Source organism: Nerophis ophidion, linkage group LG14 (assembly GCF_033978795.1).
Source record: "Nerophis ophidion isolate RoL-2023_Sa linkage group LG14, RoL_Noph_v1.0, whole genome shotgun sequence".
Lineage (NCBI taxonomy): Eukaryota > Metazoa > Chordata > Actinopteri > Syngnathiformes > Syngnathidae > Nerophis > Nerophis ophidion.
This window is the reverse complement of record NC_084624.1, coordinates 9,848,970-9,874,561: the sequence shown is the minus strand read 5'-3', so window position 1 is coordinate 9,874,561 and position 25,592 is coordinate 9,848,970. Positions and strand designations below refer to the sequence as shown.

At 40.2% G+C, this 25,592-nt stretch overlaps 1 protein-coding gene across 3 annotated transcripts in view; it reads left to right on the top strand.

Moving 5' to 3' along the window:
- The window catches only part of mast3a (microtubule associated serine/threonine kinase 3a), a 284,903-nt gene that overhangs the window by 41,170 nt on the left and 218,141 nt on the right, over positions 1-25,592 (top strand). For all 3 annotated transcript variants that reach the window (XM_061919804.1, XM_061919803.1, XM_061919802.1), the window contains 2 exons: positions 7,628-7,700; positions 17,144-17,164. In XM_061919804.1, coding sequence (XP_061775788.1) covers positions 7,628-7,700; positions 17,144-17,164 — 94 coding nt within the window. The remainder of the gene's footprint in view (positions 1-7,627; positions 7,701-17,143; positions 17,165-25,592) is intronic.

Here is a 25,592-nt window from a genome sequence, read left to right as displayed (position 1 = left end):
GGTCCTAGAAAAGGCATTGAAAATTAGGGAAGGCTTTGCAGGACGAAACTAAAACTGAACTGGCTACAAAGTCAACAAAAACAGAACGCTGGACGACAGCAAAGACTTACTGTGGAGCAAGGACGGCATCCACAATGTACATCCGAACATGACTTGACAATTAACAATCTCCCCATTTACACTCAAAACACTTCTTTGTGGTCCAGATCAGTGTTTTTCAACTACTATTTGGCTTAAAACATTTTTTGCAAACCAGTAATTATAGTCTGCAAATGATGTGTTGTTGTTGAGCATCGGTGCTGTCTAGAGCTCGGCAGAGTAACCGTGTAACACTCAGTAGGTGGCAGCCGGTAGCTATTTGCTTTGTAGATGTCGGAAACAGCGGGAGGCAGGGTGCAGGTAAAAAGGTGGTTAAACCAAAAGTAAACAAAAGGTGAGTGCCCCTAAAAAAGGCATTGAAAATTAGGGAAGGCTTTGCAGGACGAAACTAAAACTGAACTGGCTACAAAGTAAACAAAAACAGAACGCTGGACGACAGCAAAGACTTACTGTGGAGCAAGGACGGCATCCACAATGTACATCCGAACATGACTTGACAATTAACAATCTCCCCACAAAGAAGGATAAAAAAAACTGAAATATTCTTGAGTGCTTAAACAAAGCAGATGCGGGAAATATCGCTCAAAGGAAGACAAGAAAATGCTGCAGGAAAATACCAAAAAAAGGGAAAAAGCCAACAAAATGGGAGCGCAAGACAAGAACTAAAATACACACAGGAAAACAGCAAAAAACTAAATAAGTCAGGACGGGATGTGACAGGTGGGGACAGTACACCTACTTTGAGACAAGAGCTGCAGTGATGCATGCTTGGTTATGCTTTAAAGGGGAACATTATCGCCTAACCTATGCAAGCGTCAATATATACCTTGATGTTACAGAAAAAAGACCATGTATTTTTTTAACCGATTTCCGAACTCTAAATGGGTGAAGTTTGGCAAATTAAACGCCTTTCTGTTTATCGGTCTTTTAGCGATGACGTCAGAACGTGACGTCACCGAGGTAACACACCCGCCATATTCATTTTCACATTACAAACACCGGGTCTCAGCTCTGTTATTTTCCGTTTTTTCGACTATTTTTTGGAACCTTGGAGACATCATGCCTCGTCGGTGTGTTGTCGGAGGGTGTAACAACACTAACAGGGAGGGATTCAAGTTGCACCACTGGCAAGAAATCTGCCGCCAGACCCCCATTGAATGTGCCGGAGTGTCTTCACATTTGACCGTCAATGCTATGACAGACATGGCACAGAGATGTATGGATAACCTGCAGATGCATTTGCAACGATTAAGTCACTGAAATCACAAAGGTGAGTTTTGTTGATGTTGTTGACTTATGTGCTAATCAGACACATTTGGTAACAACATGACTGCCAGCTAATCGATGCTAACATGCTATTTACACTAGATGTATGTACATTTGAAACTAGATACCCACATTTAATGCGAAACAAACACTTACCAATCGACGGATTTAAGTTGCTCCAGTGTCACAAGATGCGAAAGTCCTGATCGTTTGGTCCGCACATTTTACCGGCGATGCTAATAAGGCAGCCATGCTATGGGGCCACTTCATTAGGTACACCCACGCTATGGCCGAATAGCGTCAATAGCTATTCGCTCAATAGCTTCAGTTTCTTCTTCAATTTCGTTTTTGCTATCTGCCTCCATACTGCGACCATCTGTTTCAATACATGCGTAATCTGTTGAATCGCTTAAGCCGCTGATATCCGAGTCTGAATCCGAGCTAATGTCGCTATATCTTGCTGTGGTAACCGCCATGTTGTTTGTATTGGCAGCACTGTATGACGTCACAGGGAAATGGATAGTGGTTTCGAAGATCGCGAAAATAAGGCACTTTAAAGCTTTATTTAGGGATATTCCGGAACCGGTAAAATTTTGAAAAAAAATTCAAAAAATACAACAAACCACTGGGAACTGATTTTTATTGTTTTTAACCCTTTTAAAATTGTGATAATGTTCCCCTTTAAAGTCATATCCAACAATTTCGACAACAACTTCTTATTGTCAACTTAGTTTAGTTTTTTTAACGATTGCTGCTGGTGGTGTGCCTCCGCATTTTTTCAAAGCAAAACATGTGCCTTGGCTCAAAAAAGGTTGAAAAACACTGGTCTAGATAACATGTATTGGATATGCTTTTGTGAATTTTTTTTTTTCTCCAGTCACATTTTTGCATACGTCTGCAAGATGTTTGTTTGTGGAGGCGTTCCCAGATTGCAAATGAACCCACCCCCTACCCTCTGCAAAAGTATTTTGAAAATGTAGACTGTTAAATACGTATCTTGTAGACAAATGTCACCGCTATTTATTTTCCATACACGGTCGAAAATAAACTTCACAAACGATATATATAGATTCACCCAGTCATAACATTGGGTACACATGTAAACTCTGACTGATAGACATTTCTGCATGCAAAAGCACTGCTTTTTGCAGCATTTAAGTCATTGAAAGTTATTATGCGCATGTTGTCAAATTTAGATAGAAATGCCGTATTTTCCGGACCACAGGGCGCACAAAATTATAAGGCACACTGCCGATCAGGTCTATTTTCATACAAAAGGCGCACTGGATCAAAGGGCGCATTAAAGAGGTCATAGTATTATTTTTTTCTAAATGTAAACAAATCCTTGTGATCTACATAACATGTAATGGTGGTTCTTTAGTCAAAATGTTTTACGGATTATTTTCAAGCCGCTTTCGGACAGTCGCTTCAGGATGCGTCGTTTTGTGGGCACTCTTATTTACGTGCCTCCACTTAGACAGCGTGGTCATCTTTGTTGTAGCGGTGTAGCGTGCAAGGACGGGAGTTGAAGAAGTGTCAAAAGATTGCGCTAACTGTTTTAATGACATTCAGACTTAACTTCAATAACGGAGCAGCATATCCTCATCCGGGAACAACACCGGAAATGTGTCCCGTGAAAAACAGTCCGACCAGAACTCTCTAATAACTAAAGTTCCTTAGGTGAATAATGTCAACTCACTACACCTGTATGTTTTAATGCTTTCATGGCGAGTTTACTGACAGATATAAGTAAGAAGTTTACACTATTTTATATTAGAAATGGCGACCGCGGAGGATGAATGTCCCATAACAAGAAGATAGAGAAAAAGAAGAAGCTTATCGATTACGGTGTTGGCACCGAGTACAAAGGCGGACTTGCGCAAATTTTCAGGACTTATCCAGATCCCAGTTTCAGGTCAGCAGGTACCAGAAGGGAAGAAAAGTTGCTTTTGCATAATATTGCGAATGAAAACGCCAATTAATATATTTTCTTATACACACACCATAATAATACTACTATGTTGAAGCACAGTTCAATCCATCAAGCGGTGCGGCTTCATAGCTTACCAAAGTCGTACTAAAATATTCTAATAGATTTTTGAGCGCCAGGTGTAATGTTCTATATCTTCAATGGAACATATAAAATGTTGGTGTTGTTTACTTGAGTCTTATTGCAGTCTACACGTCTCTCTTATGTGTGACTGCCATCTACTGGCCACACTTATCATTTCACCATCCATCCATCTTCTTCCGCTTAGCCGAGGTCGGGTCGCGGGGGCAACAGCCTAAGCAGGGAAGCCCAGACTTCCCTCTCCCCAGCCACTTCGTCTAGCTCTTCCCGGGGGATCCCGAGGTGTTCCCAGGCCAGCCGGGAGACATAGTCTTCCCAAAGTGTCCTGGGTCTTCCCCGTGGCCTCCTACCGGTTGGACGTGCCCTAAACACCTCCCTAGGGAGGCGTTCGGGTGGCATCCTGACCAGATGCCCGAACCACCTCATCTGGCTCCTCTCCATGTGAAGGAGCAGCGGCTTTACTTTGAGTTCCTCCCGGATGGCAGAACTTCTCACCCTATCTCCCCGCCACACGGCGGAGGAAACTCATTTCGGCCGCTTGTACCCGTGATCTTATCCTTTCGGTCATGACCATAGGTGAGGATGGGAACGTAGATCGACCGGTAAATTGAGAGCTTTGCCTTCCGGCTCAGCTCCTTCTTCACCACAACGGATCGGTACAACGTCCGCATTACTGAAGACGCCGCACCGATCCACCTGTCGATCTCACGATCCACTCTTCCCCCACTCGTGAACAAGACTCCTAGGTACTTGAACTCCTCCACTTGGGGCAGGGTCTCCTCCCCAACCCGGAGATGGCATTCCACCCTTTTCCGGGCGAGAACCATGGACTCGGACTTGGAGGTGCTGATTCTCATTCCGGTCGCTTCACACTCTGCTGCGAACCGATCCAGTGAGAGCTGAAGATCCCGGTTAGATGAAGCCATCAGGACCACATCATCTGCAAAAAGCAGAGACCTAATCCTGCGGTCACCAAACCGGAACCGCTCAACGCCTTGACTGCGCCTAGAAATTCTGTCCATAAAAGTTATGAACAGAATCAGTGACAAAGGACAGCCTTGGCGGAGTCCAACCCTCACTGGAAACGTGTCCGACTTACCGCCAGCAATGCGGACCAAGCTCTGACACTGATCATACAGGGAGCGGACCGCCACAATCAGACAGTCTGATACCCCATACTCTCTGAGCACTCCCCACAGGACTTCCCGATGGACATGGTCGAATGCCTTCTCCAAGTCCACAAAGCACATGTAGACTGGTTGGGCAAACTCCCATGCACCCTCAAGAACCCTGCGGAGAGTATAGAGCTGGTCCACAGTTCCACGACCAGGACGAAAACCACACTGTTCCTCCTGAATCCGAGGTTCGACTATCCGGCGTAGCCTCCTCTCCAGTACACCTAAATAAACCTTACCGGGAAGGCTGAGGACTGTGATCGCACGATAGTTGGAACACACCCTCCGGTCCCCCTTCTTAAAGAGCGGAACCACCACCCCGGTCTGCCAATCCAGAGGTACCGCCCCCGATGTCCACGCGATGCTGCAGAGTCTTGTCAACCATTTCACCATGTACCAAATGAAATAGCTTCAAAGTCGGTAAGCACAACCAAAATGATTCCGTTCATTAGGAGCACTGTCGATTTTTGAGAAAATGAAAGAATTTTAAGTGCGCCTTATAGTCCGAAAAATATGGTATATAGGTTCACCCGGTCATAGCATTAGGTGCACCTGCAAGTTCTCTGACTGATACAAGAGCTGCATACAAAAGTGCTGCTTTTTGCGGCATTTCAGTCACTGAGTGTTATTTTGCGCATGTCAAACTTAGTTAGAAATAATACTTTATATTATAGCTTTGCTTTTGTTTTTCTCAAACTCTGCTGGTTTCATAGCGAGCTCCTCCCCCATGTCCATATAAGTACATCCACTTTGCTGTGACATCACAACATAGCTAGAATGAAAACCCCACGAGTCGAGCCGCCCAAAAATGCCTTGTGATTTAATGTTTTTGTATTGTTACCGAGAGTATCCAACATTGTAACAACATTTATACAGTGGGGCAAAAAAGTATTTAGTCAGCCAGCGATTGTGCAAGTTCTCCCACTTAAAATGATGACACAGGTCTGTAATTTTCATCATAGGTACACTTCAACTGTGAGAGACACAATGTGAAAAACAATCCAGGAATTCATATTGTAGGAATTTTAAATAATTTATTTGTATATTATGGTGGAAAATAAGTATTTGGTCAACCAATCAAAGCTCTCACTGATGGAAGGAGGTTTTGGCTCAAAATCTCACGATACATGGTCCCATTCATTCTTTCCTTAACACGGATCAATCGTCCTGTCCCCTTAGCAGAAAAACAGCCCCAAAGCATGATGTTTCCACCCCCATGCTTCACAGTAGGTGTGGTGTTCTTGGGATGCAACTCTGTATTCTTCTTCCTCCAAACACGACGAGTTGAGTTTATACCAAAAATTTCTAATTTGGTTTCGTCTGACCACATGACATTCTCCCATGTGCTCTCTGGCAAACTTCAGACGGGTCTAGACATGCACTAGCTTAAACAGGGGGACACATCTGGCACTGCAGGGTTTGATTCCCTGTCGGCGTAGTGTGTTACTGATGATAACCTTTGTTACTTTGGTCCCAGCTCTCTGCAGGTCATTCACCAGGTCCCCCCATGTGGTTCTGGGATTTTTGCTCACCGTCCTTATGATCATTTTGACTCCACGGGATGAGATTTTGTGTGGAGCCCCAGATCGAGGGAGATTATCAGTGGTCTTGTATGTCTTCCATTTTCTGATAATTGCTCGCACAATTGATTTTTTCACACCAAGCTGCTTGCCTATTGTAGATTCACTCTTCCCAGTCTGGTGCAGATCTACAATTATTTTCCTGGTGTCATTCGACAGCTCTTTGGTCTTGGCCATAGTGGAGTTTGGAGTCCAACAGTTTGAGTCTGTTGACAGGTGTCTTTTATACAGATAACGAGTTCAAACATCCATCCATCCATCCATCATCTTCCGCTTATCCGAGGTCGGGTCGCGGGGGCAACAGCCTAAGCAGGGAAACCCAGACTTCCCTCTCCCCAGCCACTTCGTCTAGCTCTTCCCGGGGGATCCCGAGGCGTTCCCAGGCCAGCCGGGAGACATAGTCTTCCCAACGTGTCCTGGGTCTTCCCCGTGGCCTCCTACCGGTTGGACGTGCCCTAAACACCTCCCTCGGGAGGCGTTCGGGTGGCATCCTGACCAGATGCCCGAACCACCTCATCTGGCTCCTCTCGATGTGAAGGAGCAGCGGCTTTACTTTGAGTCCCTCCCGGATGGCAGAGCTTCTCACCCTATCTCTAAGGGAGAGACCCGCCACACGGCGGAGGAAACTAATTTCGGCCGCTTGTACGCGTGATCTTATCCTTTCGGTCATGACCCAAAGCTCATGACCATAGGTGAGGATGGGAACGTAGATCGACCGGTAAATTGAGAGCTTTGCCTTCCGGCTCAGCTCCTTCTTCACCACAACGGGTCGGTACAACGTCCGCATTACTGAAGACGCCGCACCGATCCGCCTGTCAACCTCACAATCCACTCTTCCCCTCACTCGTGAACAAGACTCCTAGGTACTTGAACTCCTCCACTTGGGGCAGGGTCTCCTCCCCAATTCAAACAGGTGCCATTAATAAAGGTAACGAGTGGAGGACAGAAGAGCTTCTTAAAGAAGCGTACTTATTTTCCACCATAATTTACAAATAAATTATTTAAAATTCCTACAATGTGAATTCTTCGATTTTTTTTTTCACATTCTGTCTCTCACAGTTGAAGTGTACCTATGATGAAAATTACAGACCTCTGTCATCATTTTAAGTGGGAGAACTTGCACAATCGGTGGCTGAATAAATACTTTTTTGCCCCACTGTATGTTAAAAACGACCAAAATCGTCATTGGCGACCTTTACCAACCTCTAAACGAGTGTTGTTGTTGTTGTTATAAAGTCTATAAAGGCAGTTTTGCACATCTGTAAACTGCAATTGCAATAACCATAATAAATGGATTCTTGTTACCGTGGAAATGAACAATTTTTAAAAGCATCATTAGCTTACCACAGTTCTTTTTACTGTGGGTTCATGGTGAACCCATTACTGAACTATTCAGCGTTCCTAGTAACATGGTGGATGTTGTTGTGTTTCTTCAGCTGGCAGCAGCCCGTCAGAAAGCCCCAGAAATGTCTCTGCCAGCAGCTCCGCCAACTTTCAGTTCGCTCGAAGGTAAGAAGTCACATCTGTCTTTCTGGTTTTCTCTTACGCTTGAACTGTAAATTCACGAGAGGTGGTCAAAAGGATTGATTCCTTGATGAATCGCGATTGAAACGTGGACTATTCTGAATCGATCCAAAAAACTGATTATTTATGTTCAAACCCCGTTTCCATATGAGTTGGGAAATTGCGTTAGATGTAAATATAAACGGAATACAATTATTTGCAAATCATTTTCAACCCATATTCAGTTGAATATGCTACAAAGACAACATATTTGATGTTTAAACTGATAAACATTTTTTTTGTTGCAAATAATCATTACCTTTAGAATTTGATGCCAGCAACACGTGACAAAGAAGTTGAGAAAGGTGGCAATAAATACTGATAAAGTTGAGGAATGCTCATCAAACACTTATTTGGTGTGCAGGCTAATTGGGAACAGGTGGGTGCCATGATTAGGTATAAAATCATCTTCCGGGGCGAGGTACACCCTTTTGTCCACAACTGCGTTGGAAAATAATCAAACAGTTTAAGAACAACGTTTCTCAAAGTGCGATTGCGTGAAATTCAGGGATTTCAACATCTATGGTCCATAGTATCAACAGGTTCAGAGAATCCGGAGAAATCACTCCAAATAAGCGGCAAGGCCGGAAACCAACATTGAATGACCGTGACCTTCGATGCCTCAGACGGCACTGTATCAAAAACCTATATCAATCTCTAAAGGATATCACCACATTGGCTCAGGAACACTTCAGAAAGCCACTGTCACTAAATACAATTTGTCACTACATCTGTAAGTGCAAGTTAAAGCTCTACTATGCAAAGCGAAAGCCATTTATCAACAACATCCAGAAACACCGCCGGCTTCTTTGGGCCCGAGATCATCTAAGATGGACTGATGCAAGGTGGAAAAGTGTTGTGTGGTTTGATGAGTCCACATTTCAAATTGTTTTTGGAAATGTTCGACATCGTGTCCTCCGGACCTAAGGGGAAGCGAACCATTCAGACTGTTATCGACGCAAAGTTCAAAAACCAGCATCTGTGATGGTATGGGGGTGCATTAGTGCCCAAGGCATGGGTAACTTACGCATCTGTGAAGGCACCATTAATGCTGAAAGGTACATACAGGTTTTGGAACAACATATGCTGCCAACATATGGATGCCCCTGCTTATTTCAGCAAGACAATGCCAAGCCACATTCAGCACGTGTTACAACAGCGTGGCTTCGTAAAAAAAAAAAGAGTGCGGCTACTTTCCTGGCCCGCCTGCAGTCCAGACCTGTCTCCCATGGAAAATGTGTGGCGCATTATGAAGCGTAAAATACGACAGCGGAGACCCCGGACTGTTGAACGACTGAAGCTCTACATAAAACAAGAATGGGAAAGAATTCCACTTTCAAAGCTTCAACAATTAGTTTCCTCAGTTCCCAAATGTTTATTGAGTGTTTTTAAAAGAAAAGGTGATGTAACACAGTGGTGAACATGCCCTTTCCCAACTACTTTGGCACGTGTTGCAGCCAAGAAATTCTAAGTTAATTATTATTTGCAAAAAAAAAAAAAATTTTGAGTTTGAACATAGAATATGTTGTCTTTGTAGTGCATTCAACTGAATATGGGTTGAAAATGATTTGCAAATCATTGTATTCCGTTTATATTTACATTTATCACAATTTCCCAACTCATATGGAAACAGGGTTCAAATGTTAAGTAATGCCATAAAGACGGTTCTAAAATGCAGATCTGGGGCAGACACACATGGAAGCAAGAGGAGAGGACAAGATATGCGAGCTGTGGTGTTAAGCAGGAAAATAATAAATGCTTTGTAGATTTTAACAGAAGTCTAACAGGAACCGCCTTACAGCAGAGAGTAGCCAACTAAGAAAAAGCAATAAAGAGATGGATTAAGGAGAGAGAATAATATCCAGACAGTCTAACAACACTGTCAGCCATAAATATGAATATGATAGTACTGTAGATAAGATTTGAGCTGCAAGATTATGGCGACTGGGGGCAAAGTGTTCTGTGATTTTAGAAGGCACAAACATAGGGACGTGTACTACATCACTTAGCAGGAAGCTACAGTCTTTACGTATCTGTTAGTCAACATGTATCATCGAATTGTAGCACCTAAATCGTAATTAAATTGTGAAGTGCCCAAACATTCCCCACCTCTAAAATTGAGTAGACCAGTGTTTTTCAACCTTTTTTGAGCCAAGGCACATTTTTTGCATTTTTACGAAACTCATTTGACAGTAAAAAGTCGTTGTCGCAATTGTTGGTTATACCCAATCACATAATATCTACGGCTTTTCACACACACACAAGTGAATACAAGGCATACTTGGTCAACAGCCGTACAGGTCACAGTGATGGTGGCCGTATAAACAACTTTACCACTGTTACAAATATGCGCCACACTGTGAACCCGCACCAAACAAGAATGACAAACACATTTCGGGAGAACATCCACACCGTAACACAACATAAACACAACAGAACAAATAAAAGAAATACTTGAATTTCATTTATCCATTTTTCCACCGCTTGTCCCTTTTGGGGTCGCTTGAGCCTATTTCAGCTGCATTCGGGCGAAAGGCGTCGTACACCCTGGACAAGTCGGCACCTCATCGCAGGGCCTACTTGAATTTCAGCGTTCATTTATTTACACATACACAAACATAACACTCCTCTACTCATTGTTGTATTTGAAAGTGCAATGCTTTGCAGCCAGGAGCACAGCCTTTGAAGGAGCATAGGTATGGGCAGCATCTGTGACATTTAATTTGCAGGAAACGAGTGAGTTTAGGGCTGAATTGTCCATCCTCCTTCTATTCTCTGTCACTATCTTTTTCCGGACATTACTACTTGCCGTAGTTTTGAAGCAATGCATGATGGGATTCCGGATGTTGTTTGTCAACGCCGGCTGGAATAAACACACTTTGAGAAATAGTTCCGTGCCTGCCTACTTTTTGGGTTGTAAATAAACCTATGGATAACAGAGACATACATAATAGTCTCCTTCTCCTCCAAAAGCCGTAGATGTTATAACGTGACCGGGCCGACCCGCTGTTTATATGGAGAAAAAGTGGACGTGACGACAGGCTGTCTTCACTCAGGTCCGACTGGAAATCGGGAGAATGGTTGTCCTGGGAGATTTTCGGGAGAGGCACTGAAATTCAGGAGTCTACCGGAAAATTCGAGAGCGTTGGCAAGTATGGCGTAATGGAAACCAACCCACAGAAAACCAGCAACAACCAGCTGAAAGGCCTCAGGGCCACTTGCTGATCACGGGTCTGGGGCCGCGCCGCAAGTCAGGGCAAACGCTCATTGCTGAGTAATGGTGTGATTACATCGGTGGGTTGTGATTTCAAACTCCGCCCGAGTCGTACCAAAGACTATAAAAATGGGAGCCATTGCCACCCTGCTTGGCACTCAGCATCAAGGGTTGGAATTAGGGGTTAAATCACCAAAAATTAATCTTGGGCGCGGCCACCGCTGCTGTCCACTGCTCCCCTCACCTCCAAGGGGGTGATCAAGGGTGATTGGTCAAATGCAGAGAAGAATTTCGCCTCACCTCGTGTGTGTGTGTGTGTGTGTGTGTGTGTGTGTGTGTGTGTGTGTGTGTGTGTGTGTGACAATCATTGGTTCTTTAAAGGCCTACTGAAACCCACTACTATTGACCACGCAGTCTGATAGTTTATGTATCAATGATGAAATCTTAAAATTGCAACACATGCCAATAAGGCCGGTTTAGGTTACTGAATTGCAATTTTATATTTTGCGCGGAAGTATCATGCTAAAACGTCGCGGTATGATGACGCGTGCGCGTGACGTCCTGCATTGTAGAGGACATTTTGTTCCAGCATCGTTCCCAGCTACAAGTCGTCTGTTTTCATCGCATAATTCCACAGTATTCTGGACATCAGTGTTGCTGAATCTTTTGCAATTTGTTCAATGAATAATGGAGACGTCAAAGAAGAAAGCTGTAGGTGGGAAGCGGTGTATTGCGGCCGCCTTTAGCAACAAAAACACAGCCGGTGTTTCATTGTTTACATTCCCGAAAGATGACAGTCAAGCTTTACTATGATGTCAAGCAAACACGGTTGGATTGGACCACACACACAAAGTACAGTGTATTATGCAGCGATCATTTCGAAAGATTGTGTTTCAAAGAGGGTCCCTTGCGAAGGGCAGAGATGGGCATGGCCACCACCCGTCGACTGGTGCTGAGGAAAGGTGCGGGGCCGACCTTCAGGTTCTACAGGTACGACCATATAATCTCACTAAAACACTAGTAATACAATAAGCCATGGGTGTAAAACTCTGGCCCGCCGTGTAATTTAATTTGGCCCTTGATGCAATATCAATTTTGCATTAGAGCTGGCCCGCCGGTGTTATACAGCATCGGTTCCGCTGTAACACCGCATTCACCGCCAATACTCATACTTGCCAATCCTCCTAATTTTCCCGGTAGACTCCTGAAGTTCAGTGCCCCTCCCGAAAATCTCCCGGGGCAACCATTCTCCCGAATTTCTACCGATTTCCACCTGGACAACTATTTTGGGGTCGTGCCTTAAAGGCACTTCCTTTAGCGTTCTCTACAACCTGTCGTCACGTCCGCTTTTCCTCCATACTAACAGCATGTCACATGATATTTGTGGCTTTTACACACACACACACACACACACACACACACACACACACACACACACACACACACACACACACGCACAAGTGAATGCAAGCCATACTTGGTCAACAGCCATACAGGTCACACTGATGGTGGCTGTATAAACAACTTTAGCACTGTTACAAATATGCGCCACACTGTGAACCTACACCGAACAAGAATGACTAACACATTTTGTGTGAACATCCGCACCGTAACACAACAGAACAAATACCCAGAACCCCTAGCCCCACTAAGTCTTCCGGGAAACTTCCAGCAAACTGACCAATAATTAACATTTTATTTATGCATTTTCTCTTGCTACTTCAAGGCCTGAATGTTTGGTTCATTCATTATTATTTTATTTTCAAATTTATTATTAGCCTGTGGAAATTGTTTTTATATTTATCTCAGAAGATTGCAAATAGATAAAAAGGCATAACATTTTAATTTAAATTTTGTTTGATATGCCATTGATATTTTTTAAACTATTATTATTATTATTTGAAACTAGATTTTGCATGTCACTAAAAATATATAAGCCTTGCTTATTCAATATTTAATGCAGAACTTGTTTGGGTCCCTATTAAAAGGTTAATTTGTTTAACCTTGGCCCGCGGCTTTGTTCCGTTTAAAATTTTGGCCCACTCTGTATTTGAGTTTGACACCCCTGCAATAAGCAGATAAGGGATTTTCCACAATTATCCTAGTAAATGTGTCTAATAACATCTGAATCGCTCCCACTGCCCTCGTCTTTTTTTTTTCTTTTTTTCCTAGCCATTCACTCTCACTTTCCTCATCCACGAATCTTTCATCCTCGCTCAAATTAATGGGGAAATCGTCGCTTTCTCGGTCCGAATCGCTTTCGCTCCTGGTGGCCGTGACTGTAAACAATGTTCAGATGTGAGGAGCTTCACAACCCGTGCTGTCACACGCATTTCGTCTGCTACTTCCGGTACAGGCAAGGCTTTTTTATTAGCGACCAAAAGTTGCGAACTTTATCGTCTATGTGTTCTCTACTAAATAATTTCAGCGAAAATATGGCAATATCGCGAAATGATCAAGTATGACACATAGAATAGACCTGCTATCCCCGTTTAAAGAAGAAAATCTCATTTCGGTAGGCCTTTAACTTTAATTATTATGGTGGAAACTACAACCCTCTTATAACACAGAGTTTTTGAGAGCATGAGCTTGAACAGGACATTTAGGCATAAATGTCGATACAGTTCATAGCAAAAATATGTACGTCATTTCCAATAAAGACTTTCCTTGTGCTGGTTTTTTCTTTCTTCTTGAACTTCAGTATTCGCCGACATTACCAACATGTACGTACGAGGCTCTAAATGGCTCATAAAAAGTTACCTTTGTGTACCCTGCCTTCCCAATGTCCTGTCCAAATAAGACCGGGACCTCCTACTTTTATTGCTCATAATTCTTTGCCAAGTTATGACTTTGCCTTTGATGTTTTGCCGCAGCACAGCATTTTTTGCACCTGATGACTCGGGTTGTTTGGCACGAGCCTGGATGAACGGTACCTTCTATTAATTGTGTTTTTAATGCAAAAAACTAATGACAAATTTTGCCACACAGTCATTAGAATATTTTGCTGCGACCTCTTTCCTTTATTTTGGTCCTTTTTTGTACTGAAATAAATACTTTTTGGTTATTCTTCAATATCCTTTTAAGTAGAGATGTCCTATAATGGCTTTTTTGCCGATATTTCGATATTGTCCAACTCTTAATCACAGATTCCGATATCAACCAACATATACAGTCGTGGAATGAACACATTAATTATTATGCCTAATTTAGTTGTGATGTCTCGCTGGATGCATTAAACAATGTAACAGGTTTTTCCAAAATAAATCAACTCAAAGGACCACGCGGTAGAAAATGGATGGATGGAAGTTATGGAAAAAAATGCCAACATGGCACTGCCATATTTATTATTGAAGTCACAAAGTGCATTATTGTTTTTTAGCATGCCTCAAAACAGCAGCTTGGAATTTGGGACATGCTCTCCCCAAGAGAGCATGAGGAGGTTGAGAATGGAATAGAATAGAATGGACTTTGTCATAATATTGGCATAAAGGGATTCAGGACTTCAACTTTAAGGTGCGGTAGTGGGAACAGATATGGGTTAGAAATAAATAACACAAGAGGTAGTGAAGTGAAGTGAATTATATTTATATAGCGCTTTTCTCTAGTGACTCAAAGCGCTTTACATAGTGAAACCCAATATCTAAGTTACATTTAAACCAGTGTGGGTGGCACTGGGAGCAGGTGGGTGAAGTGTCTTGCACAAGGACACAACGGCAGTAACTAGGATGACGGAAGCGGGAATCGAACCTGCAACCCTCAAGTTGCTGGCACGGCCGCTCTACCAACCGAGCTATGCCGTTAATAAAGGAAAAGCTAACAATTGAAATAAACAGACTACTATCCAATAAAAATACAAACCCCATTTCCATATGAGTTGGGAAATTATGTTGGATGTAAATATAAACAGAATACAATGATTTGCAAATCATTTTCAACCCATATTCAGTTGAATATGCTACAAAGACAACATATTTGATGTTCAAACTGATAAAAATATTTTTTTTGCAAATAATCATTAACTTTAGAATTTGATGCCAGCAACACGTGACAAAGAAGTTGGGAAAGGTGGCAATAAATACTGATAAAGTTGAGGGATGTTCATCAAACATTTATTTGGAACATCCCACAGGTGTGCAGGCTAATTGGGAACAGGTGGGTGCCATGATTGTGTATAAAAACAGCTTCCCAAAAAATGCTCAGTCTTTCTCAAGAAAGGATGGGTTGAGATACACCCCTTTGTCCACAATTGCATGAGCAAATAGTCAAACAGTTTAAGAACAACGTTTCTCAAAGTGCAATTGCAAGAAATTTAGGGATTTCAACATCTACGCTCCATAATATCATCAAAAGGTTCAGAGAATCTGGAGAAATCACTCCACTTAAGCGGCATGGCCGGAAACCAACATTGAATGACCGTGACCTTTGAACCCTCAGACGGCACTGTATCAAAAACCGACATCAATCTCTAAAGGATATCACCACATGGGCTCAGGAACACTTCAGAAAACCACTGTCACTCAATACAGTTAGTCGCTACATCTGTAAGTGCAAGTTAAAGCTCTATTATGCAAAGCGAAAGCCATTTATCAACAACATCCATAAACGCCGCCGGCTTCTCTGGGCCCGAGATCATCTAAGATGGACTGATGCAAAGTGGAAAAGTGTTCTGTGGTCTGACGAGTCCACATTTCAAATTGTTTTTGAAAATATTCGACATTGTGTCATCCGGACCACAGGGGAAACGAACCATCCAAACTGTTAGCGACGCAAAGTTGAAAAGCCAGCATCTGTGATGGTATGGGGGTGCATTAGTGCCCATGGCATGGGTAACTTACACATTTGTGAAGGCACCATTAATGCTGAAAGGTACATACAGGTTTTGGAACAACATATGCTGCCATCTAAGCGCCGTCTTTTTCATGGACGCCCCTGCTTGTTTCAGCAAGACAATGCCAAGCCACATTCAGCACGTGTTACAACAGCGTGGCTTCGTAAAAAAAGAGTGCGGGTATTTTCCTAGCTCACCTGCATTTCAGACCTGTCTCTCATCGAAAATGTGTGGCGCATTATGAAGCGTAAAATACGACAGCGGAGACCCCGGACTGTTGAACGACTGAAGCTCTACATAAAACAAGAATGTGTAAGAATTCCATTTTCAAAGCTTCAGCAATTAGTTTCCTCAGTTCCCAAACGTTTATTGAGTGTTGTTAAAAAAAAGGTGATGTAACACAGTGGTGAACATGCCCTTTCCGAACTACTTTGGCACGTGTTGCAGCCATGAAATTCTAAGTTAATTATTATTTGCAAAAAAAAAAATAAAGTTTTTGAGTTTGAACATAGAATATGTTGTCTTTGTAGTGCATTCAACTGAATATGGGTTGAAAATGATTTGCAAATCATTCTATTCTGTTTATATTTACATCTAACACAATTTCCGAACTCATATGGGAATGGGGTTTGTAAAAACGTCCTCACAACACTTTTAGTAAAAGATTTGATGAGCAGTCCTCAATTTTCTCTGTCTTTTTTGCCACTTGTGCCAGCTTTGTTGAAACTTGTTGCAGGCATCAAATTCCAAATGAGCTAATATTTGCAAAAAATAACAAAGTTTACCAGTTCAAACGTTAAGTATCTTGTATTTGCAGTCCATTCATTTGAATATAGGCTGAATTTGCAAATAAATGTATTCTGTTTTTGTTTACCATTTCCACAACGTGCCAACTTTACTGGTTTTGAAAAAACACCCACGAGTCCGCAGGACTTGGTCACTCATCAAGTTGCATCGCGTCACCTCTTCTTTAGCTCCATGTCCCCAAAAGCATGTTTGCGTGAGGAAGCCATTCTTGTCATGGTGAATCCAATCAGTGGATGAAAGTGGGACATGTCCTTTGAGAGCCACGTTGGACAAATGGGAGGATGGAGCCTGGAGAGAGGGTTATTTCACACTCAAATGTCTCCGGTGCTTGTGTGAGTGGTTCATGTTCAAATGAAGGTAGTGTCATGGCTGCATTGAGTGTTGAGCTGCAAAAAGGTGACAAGCAAACTGGAGCGTGACGGACAAACTTGTTCTGTCGTTCTCATTAAGTAGTGTTTACTTTGTTCCTCACACTGTCTCTCTCTCTCTCTCTCTCCTCATCACCTGCTCCGTTTGTGCCTTCTTCCCGCCGATGTGAAGCCATCTGGCCCGCACCGAGAGGTAAGAAACGAGCAAAAATGTCTATCTTGTTTCCTTGCAGTCGAACCTTCTCATGAAATGGATTGATGTTGGTAGGAGTTTGCGAGGTGGAAAGGAAAGACACACCAACGGGTTTACGGTACCAGTTGGAGCAGTAAACGCTGTTCTCGCTTGTTTTTCCTGGCAGGGGGACTACGTGAATAGTGCGACGTTATAACCTGCCGTGAAGTAGGGCTCAGCGTGATGGCCTTTTTTTAATATCTCAATATCTTTAGGCCATATCGCGATACACCATATATATCTCCATATTTTGCTTTAGCCTTGAATGAACACTTGATGCATATAATCACAGCAGTATGATGATTCTATGTGTCTACATTAAAACATTCTTCTTCATACTGCATTAATATATGCTACTGTTAAACTTTCATGCAGAGAGGGAAATCACAACTACCGTATTTCCATGAATTGCCGCCGGGGCGCTAATTAATTTAAAACCTCTTCTCACTCCGGCGTTTACCAAAGGCATGCGGTAAAGGCAAGCATGCGCTAATTATTTTAAAATCTCTTCTCACTCTGGCGCTTACTGAAGGCATGCGGTAAATTTAGGCCTGCGCTTATAAATTTGAGTGTGATGTAAGGATACCATCATGAAAAGCACATTTAATAAAAAAAAACTTTATTATGGTCTTACCTTTACTTATAAATGAAGTCCATGCGCAGCTCCTTCTGATCAAAAGCGTTGATAACTTGTTTATAGAAGTCTTACTTATCTTTCTTCAGTTTTAAAAGTCAATCAATCAACCAATGTTTACTTATATAGCCCTAAATCACTAGTGTCTCAAAGGGCTGCACAAACCACTACGACATCCTCGGTAGGCCCACATAAGGGCAAGGAAAACTCACACCCAGTGGGACGTCGGTGACAATGATGACTATGAGAACCTTGGAGAGGAGGAAAGCAATGGATGTCGAGCGGGTCTAACATGATACTGTGAAAGTTCAATCCATAATGGATCCAACACAGTCGCGAGAGTCCAGTCCAAAGCGGATCCAACACAGCAGCGAGAGTCCCGTTCACAGCGGAGCCAGCAGGAAACCATCCCAAGCGGAGGCGGATCAGCAGCGCAGAGATGTCCCCAGCCGATACACAGACAAGCAGTACATGGCCACCGGATCGGACCGGACCCCCTCCACAAGGGAGAGTGGGACATAGAAGAAAAAGAAAAGAAACGGCAGATCAACTGGTCTAAAAAGGGAGTCTATTTAAAGGCTAGAGTATACAAATGAGTTTTAAGGTGAGACTTAAATGCTTCTACTGAGGTAGCATCTCGAACTGTTACCGGGAGGGCATTCCAGAGTACTGGAGCCCAAAAGTCTCTCTGTCTCGATGGAGATCTTCCTTTATTACCTCCTTCTTCGATGGAAAGTCCAGTTTAGAAAACTGTTTTATTTTAGATATGTAATCCTCCATGTTAAAAGTGCAAGCGAGAGGAAAACAGAAACGATTGCTGCTCACTCTTGCTGCTTGTTGTCACTTCTTTTGCAGCTGAGTAGTCGCAAGAAGGATCACTAGCGCCCTCTACCACCAGGAGACAGGAGTCATTTAATGACTCATATTTGACACACGCAGCTACGGTATATTAATAAAACATAGCCGCTCATTGTTCTTTTTAGCATATTCAATAGCTTGGACCTTAAATCCTACTGAATAGCTCTTAATCTTCTTCCCTGTATGCAATTTCAAATGATTGAAATCAGCCTCCTCCATTTTGAAAATGATGACAGGTGAAGTGTCACTCGTGACGTGAGGAGTTTGACCCGGTGGAAATTCTAGGCATATGCTATTTTGCGAAACGAGTTTGACCCGGCGGAAATTCTAGACATGGGCTAATAAAAATAATATTTTGCGAAATGAGTTTGACCCGGCGTTAATCCTGAGCCGGCAGTAATGCTAAGCATGCGCTAATTATTTTGCGAAACGAGTTTGACCCGGCAGTAATTCTAGGCAGGCGCATACTATATAAGGAAATACGGTAAGTCCATTGACCGAAAGTGTATTTTTTTAAACAGTTATTAAGCAGTGGCACAAACATTCATGTCATTTCCAAAACAGAAAGTGCAAGATTGTCAGGGTCATTTTAAAACAAGCTATTAGTGCACTTTTGTGCATGATGTCACTGAGATGACATATCAAAACAACACTAAATTAAAATGCACTTTTTGTACGGAACAATAGTTTAAAACAAATAAAGTGCACTTTTGTGCATGATGTCACACAAGACATTTCAATAAGTTTCAAATAAAAATGAGCTGCATAATAGGAAATCAAATAGTGTATGTCCTTCGCTATGTGGTATGTTACTGCGGACGTTATCTTCTTTTTTTGTTGACAATTTTTTCATAGGGTGTTGATCTGGACATGTTTGCCTCTGCATTTTGATGGTGTGGGCGTGTGGCACCGAATAGAGATGTTGACATGCGGAGTAAGCACTCTTCGTTCTCTAGCACAGGGGTAGGGAACCTGTGGCTCTCTTGATGACTGCATCTGGCTCTGGGATAAATCTTAGCTGACATTGCTTAACACGATAAGTAATGAATAATTCCGCTGGTAATTCATCCATCCATCCATTTTCTACTGCTTGTCCCGTTCAGGTCGTGGGGGGTGCCGGAGCCTATCTCAGCTGCATTCACAGTGTTAAAAATAACGTTCAAAATATAAAACATTCTCATGCATTTTAATCCATCCATCCGTTTTCTAGAAGTCACGTTCATGGTAAGAAGTATTTTATTTATTATTGGTTAGCTTCAGAATAACAATGTTATTAAAAAGAACAAGAGACTTATTATACTCTAAAAATGTTGGTCTTACTAAAAAATGCACACATTTAGTTGTATTCAGTGTTAAATAATATTATATGACTTTCATGGAAATACATTTTAAAATATTTGTCTTTCAGGGCTCTCTCAGCCAAAAAGGTTCCCGACCCCTGCTCCAGCAGATGACTTTTGAAATGATGCTACAAATTAGCAGTAATGCTACTTTTTGTAGCATTACTTGACAAATTGCGGTTGTCCATTCAACATCTTCCCGCTTGAAGCCAAACCACCGCCAGACGATGCACTGTTTTTCTTGGGAATGAATTCTTCCTTCATTTGTTACCGGATTCGCACCTTCTTTCTCTCGTATTACCACTCGCACGGCTCCGCTAGCATCACAGCTAACGTTACCCATGTTGCTACCTCTCTGTTCCGCGAGGGCGTATACGTATGTGAGGTATGTAAGAAAGTGCGCTTGCTGTCTGTGAGTAGGAGAGTGAAAAGAGCCTGAGTGTAATGCCCGCAGCTAAAAGCAACTGCGTGAGAACGTATACTCCAATATCACCATATAGTCATTTTCTATATCACACAGAGACAAACCCGCTATATATCGAATATATCGATATATCGCCCAGCCCTACCGTGAAGTCAACAAAGAGTAGGAATTTGGCATAGAAAACACAGCCCAACTGGATCCGTGCTGCCACAAACAACTCCTCATTTGAAAAACAAATGATACTATCCCCTCCGCTAATTGGCATGACAAATTCCGTACAGACTGCCACAGATGTCGAGCTTTCTCACGTCATTTCAGTCGCCTGTAGGGTCTTGAATGCCGACTGTGTGAATTTGCACCAAGGTTCAATGAGTTCTTCCCTAGTCCATTGGCTAGACCACTCAAGGTTGAATGGAAACCGGTTGTTTTGTTTTTACGTAATCCAGTCAGCTAGTGTTTTCAGTACTACTTGTCTTTATTTTAATGTGCATTTTGTGTGTCCTTTTCAGTAAAAACTGCAAAATTCCATTCCGTTTTTTGAAGTGGTCTGTTTTTAGGATTCTATCAGACATTGTGACTTTTGGTGTTAGTGTTACTGAAAAGAAGGGACCCAAACACATATACTGTACAGCAGATTTCAAGAGTTCAATTGGTTGTAGGGTCATTAATGTGTGAATTTGCAAGTTCTTTAGTCCATTGCCTTGCCCACTCAAGGTTGAATGGAAACCGGTTGTTTTGTTTTTGCATAATACAATCCATACATACCCTGAAAATTGGTGATAGTAATAATTACTAATATTGTACGTACCATAAACAACAATGCTAATGATCTTTATAAGTATTACAGTATTCTACGTACTGTGTGATGTTCATAGGCTGTTAATATTCAGTGTTTTATTGTTCATAGTTAATATTGTAAATCCCACTTTCTTTGTATTAATGTACATTTTGGGTGTCCCATTCAGTAAAAAACTGTAAAATTCCATTCCGTTTTTTTGAGGTTGTCTGTTTTTAGTACTCTATCGCAGTGGTTTTTTACTTTGCTTCTTATAATTTTCAGAAAGACAGTTTTAGAGAAAAAATACAACCTTAAAAATGATTTTAGGATTCTTAAACACATATACCTTTTTACCTTTTAAATTCCTTCCTCTTCTTTCCTGACAATTTAAATCAATGTTCAAGTATTTTTTAATTTTTTTTTATTGTAAAGAATAATAAATACATTTTAATTTATTCTTCATTTTAGCTTCTTAGACGAAGAATATTTTTAAAAAATTTCTTCAAACTTATTATGATTAAAATTGAAAAAAAATATTCTGGCAAATCTCGAAAATCTGTAGAATCAAATTTAAATCTTATTTCAAAGTGTTTGAATTTCTTTTAAAATTTTTGTTCTGGAAAATCTAGAAGAAATAATGATTTGTCTTTGTAAGAAATATAGCTTGGTCCAATTTGTTATATATTATAACAAAGTGCAGGTTGGATTTTAACCTATTTAAAACATGTCATCAAAATTCTAAAACTAATCTTAATCAGGAAAAATTACTAATGATGTTCCATAATTTATTTATTATTTTTTTTTTTTTTCAAAAAGATTCGAATTAGCTAGTTTTTCTCTTCATTTTTTCCGGTTGAATTTTGACTTTTAAAGAGTCGAAATTGGAGATAAACTATGTTTCAAAATTTTATTTTCATTTTTTTTGTGTTTTCTCCTCTGTTAAACCGTTCAATTAAGTTTTTTTTTCATAATTTATTCTCTACAAAAAACCTTCTGTAAAAGGAAAAAAAATGTAAGACGGAATGACGGACAGAAATGCCCTTTTTTTTATATATATGTAGATTTATTTATTAAAGGTAAATTGAGCAAATTGGCTATTTCTGGCAATTTATTTAAGTGTGTATCAAAATGATAGCCCTTTGCATTAATCAGTACCCAAAAAGTAGCTCTTGGTTTCAAAAAGGTTGGTGACCCCTGGTATAAATAAATGTGCCAGCCGTAAAAACAATGCTTGTAATAATTACTATTATTGTACATATCTTAAACAACAGTGCTAGTAATCTTTAGAAGTATTAAGATACACGCCTCATGTACCAACCATGCGATATTCATATGTTGTTAATATTCAGTGTTTTATTGTTCATAGTTAATATTGTAAATCCCACTTTCTTTATTTTAATATAAATTTTTGGCTGTCCCATTCAGTAAAAAAACTGTAAAATTCCATTCCGTTTTATTGAGGTCGTCTGTTTTTAGAACTCTATCGGACATTGAGACTTCTAATGTTGCGTATTAGTGTTCCTAGAAAAAAGGGACCCAAACAAACATACTGTACAGCAGATTTTTACAGCTAAATGTGTATAAATAAATGTGCCAGCCATAAAAACAATGCTTTTAATAATTACTATTATTGTACGTACTTTAAACAACAGTGCTAGTAATCTATAGAAGTATTAAAATATACGTACCCTGAAAATTGGTGCTCGTAATAATTACTTATATTTTACGTACCATAAACAACAATGCTAGTAATCTTTAGAAGTATTACAATATTTTACGTACCATGTGATGTTCATATGTTGTTAATATTCAGTGTTTTATTGTTCATAGTTGATATTGTAAATCCCACTTTCTTTATTGTTATGTACATTTTGGGTGTCCTATTCAGCAAAAAACGGTAAAATTCCATTCTGTTTTTTTGAGGTGGTCTGTTTTTAGAACTCTATCAGACATTGTGACTTTTGGTATTAGTGTTCCTGAAACAAAGGGACCCAAACATACATTTTTACAGCTAAATGTGTATAAATAAATGTGCCCGCCGTAAAAACAATGCTTGTAATAATTACTATTATTGTACTTATCTTAAACAACAGTGCTAGTAATCTTTACAAGTATTAAGATATACGCCTCATGTACCAACCATGCGATATTCATATGTTGTTAATATTCAGTGTTTTATTGTTCATAGTTAATATTGTAAATCCCACTTTCTTTATTTTAATATACATCTTTGGCTGTCCCATTCAGTAAAAAACTGTAAAATTCCATTCCGTTTTATTGAGGTCGTCTGTTTTTAGAACTTTATCGGACATTGGGACTTCTAATGTTGCAGATTAGTGTTCCTAGAAAAAAGGGACCCAAACACACATACTGTACAGCAGATTTTTACAGCTAAATGTGTATAAATAAATGTGCCAGCCGTAAAAACAATGCTTGTAATAATTACTATTTTTGCACGTACCTTAAACAACAGTGCTAGTAATCTATAGAAGTATTAAAATATATGTACCCTGAAAATTGGTGCTAGTAATAATTACTTATATTGTACGTACCATAAACAACAATGCTAGTAATCTTTAGAAGTATTACAATATTCTACGTACCATGTGATGTTCATATGTTGTTAATATTCAGTGTTTTATTGTTCATAGTTGATATTGTAAATCCCACTTTCTTTATTATGTACATGTTGGGTGTCCCATTCAGTAAAAAACGGTAAAATTCCATTCCGTTTTTTTGAGGTGGTCTGTTTTTAGAACTCTATCAGACATTGTGACTTTTGGTATTAGTGTTCCTGAAAGAAAGGGACCCAAACATACATTTTTACAGCTAAATTTGTATAAATAAATGTGCCAGCCATAAAAACAATGCTTTTAATAATTACTATTTTTGCACGTACCTTAAACAACAGTGCTAGTAATCTATAGAAGTGTTAAAATATACGTACCCTGAAAATTGGTGCTCGTAATAATTACTTATATTTTACGTACCATAAACAACAATGCTAGTAATCTTTAGAAGTATTACAATATTTTACGTACCATGTGATGTTCATATGTTGTTAATATTCAGTGTTTTATTGTTCATAGTTGATATTGTAAATCCCACTTTCTTTATTGTTATGTACATTTTGGGTGTCCCATTCAGCAAAAAACGGTAAAATTCCATTCCGTTTTTTTGAGGTGGTCTGTTTTTAGAACTCTATCAGACATTGTGACTTTTGGTATTAGTGTTCCTGAAACAAAGGGACCCAAACATACATTTTTACAGCTAAATGTGTATAAATAAATGTGCCCGCTGTAAAATCAATGCTTGTAATAATTACTATTATTGTACGTATCTTAAACAACAGTGCTAGTAATCTTTAGAAGTATTAAGATATACGCCTCATGTACCAACCATGCGATATTCATATGTTGTTAATATTCAGTGTTTTATTGTTCATAGTTAATATTGTAAATCCGACTTTCTTTATTTTAATATACATTTTTGGCTGTCCCATTCGGTAAAAAACTGTAAAATTCCATTCCGTTTTATTGAGGGCGTCTGTTTTTAGAACTCTATCGGACATTGAGACTTCTAATGTTGCGTATTAGTGTTCCTAGAAAAAAGAGACCCAAACAAACATACTGTACAGCAGATTTTCACAGCTAAATGTGTATAAATAAATGTGCCAGCCGTTAAAACAATGCTTGTAATAATTACTATTATTGTACGTACCTTAAACAACAGTGCTAATAATCTATAGAAGTATTAAAATATATGTACCCTGAAAATTGGTGCTAGTAATAATTACTTATATTGTACGTACCATAAACAACAATGTTAGTAATCTTTAGAAGTATTACAATATTCTACGTACCATGTGATGTTCATATGTTGTTAATATTCAGTGTTTTATTGTTCATAGTTGATATAGTGAATCCCACTTTCTTTATTGTTATGTACATTTGGGTGTCCCATTCAGTAAAAAATTGTAAAATTCCATTCAGTTTTTTTGAGGTGGTCTGTTTTTAGAACTCTATCAGACATTGTGACTTTTGGTATTAGTGTTCCTGAAAAAAAGGGACCCAAACATACATTTTTACAGCTAAATGTGTATGAATAAATGTGCCCGCCGTAAAAACAATGCTTGTAATAAGTACTATTATTGTACTTATCTTAAACAACAGTGCTAGTAATCTTTAGAAGTATTAAGATATACGCCTCATGTACCAACCATGCGATATTTTTATGTTGTTAATATTCAATGTTTTATTGTTCATAGTTAATATTGTAAATCCCACTTTCTTTATTGTAATATACATTTTTGGCTGTCCCATTCAGTAAAAAACTGTAAAATTCCATTCCGTTTT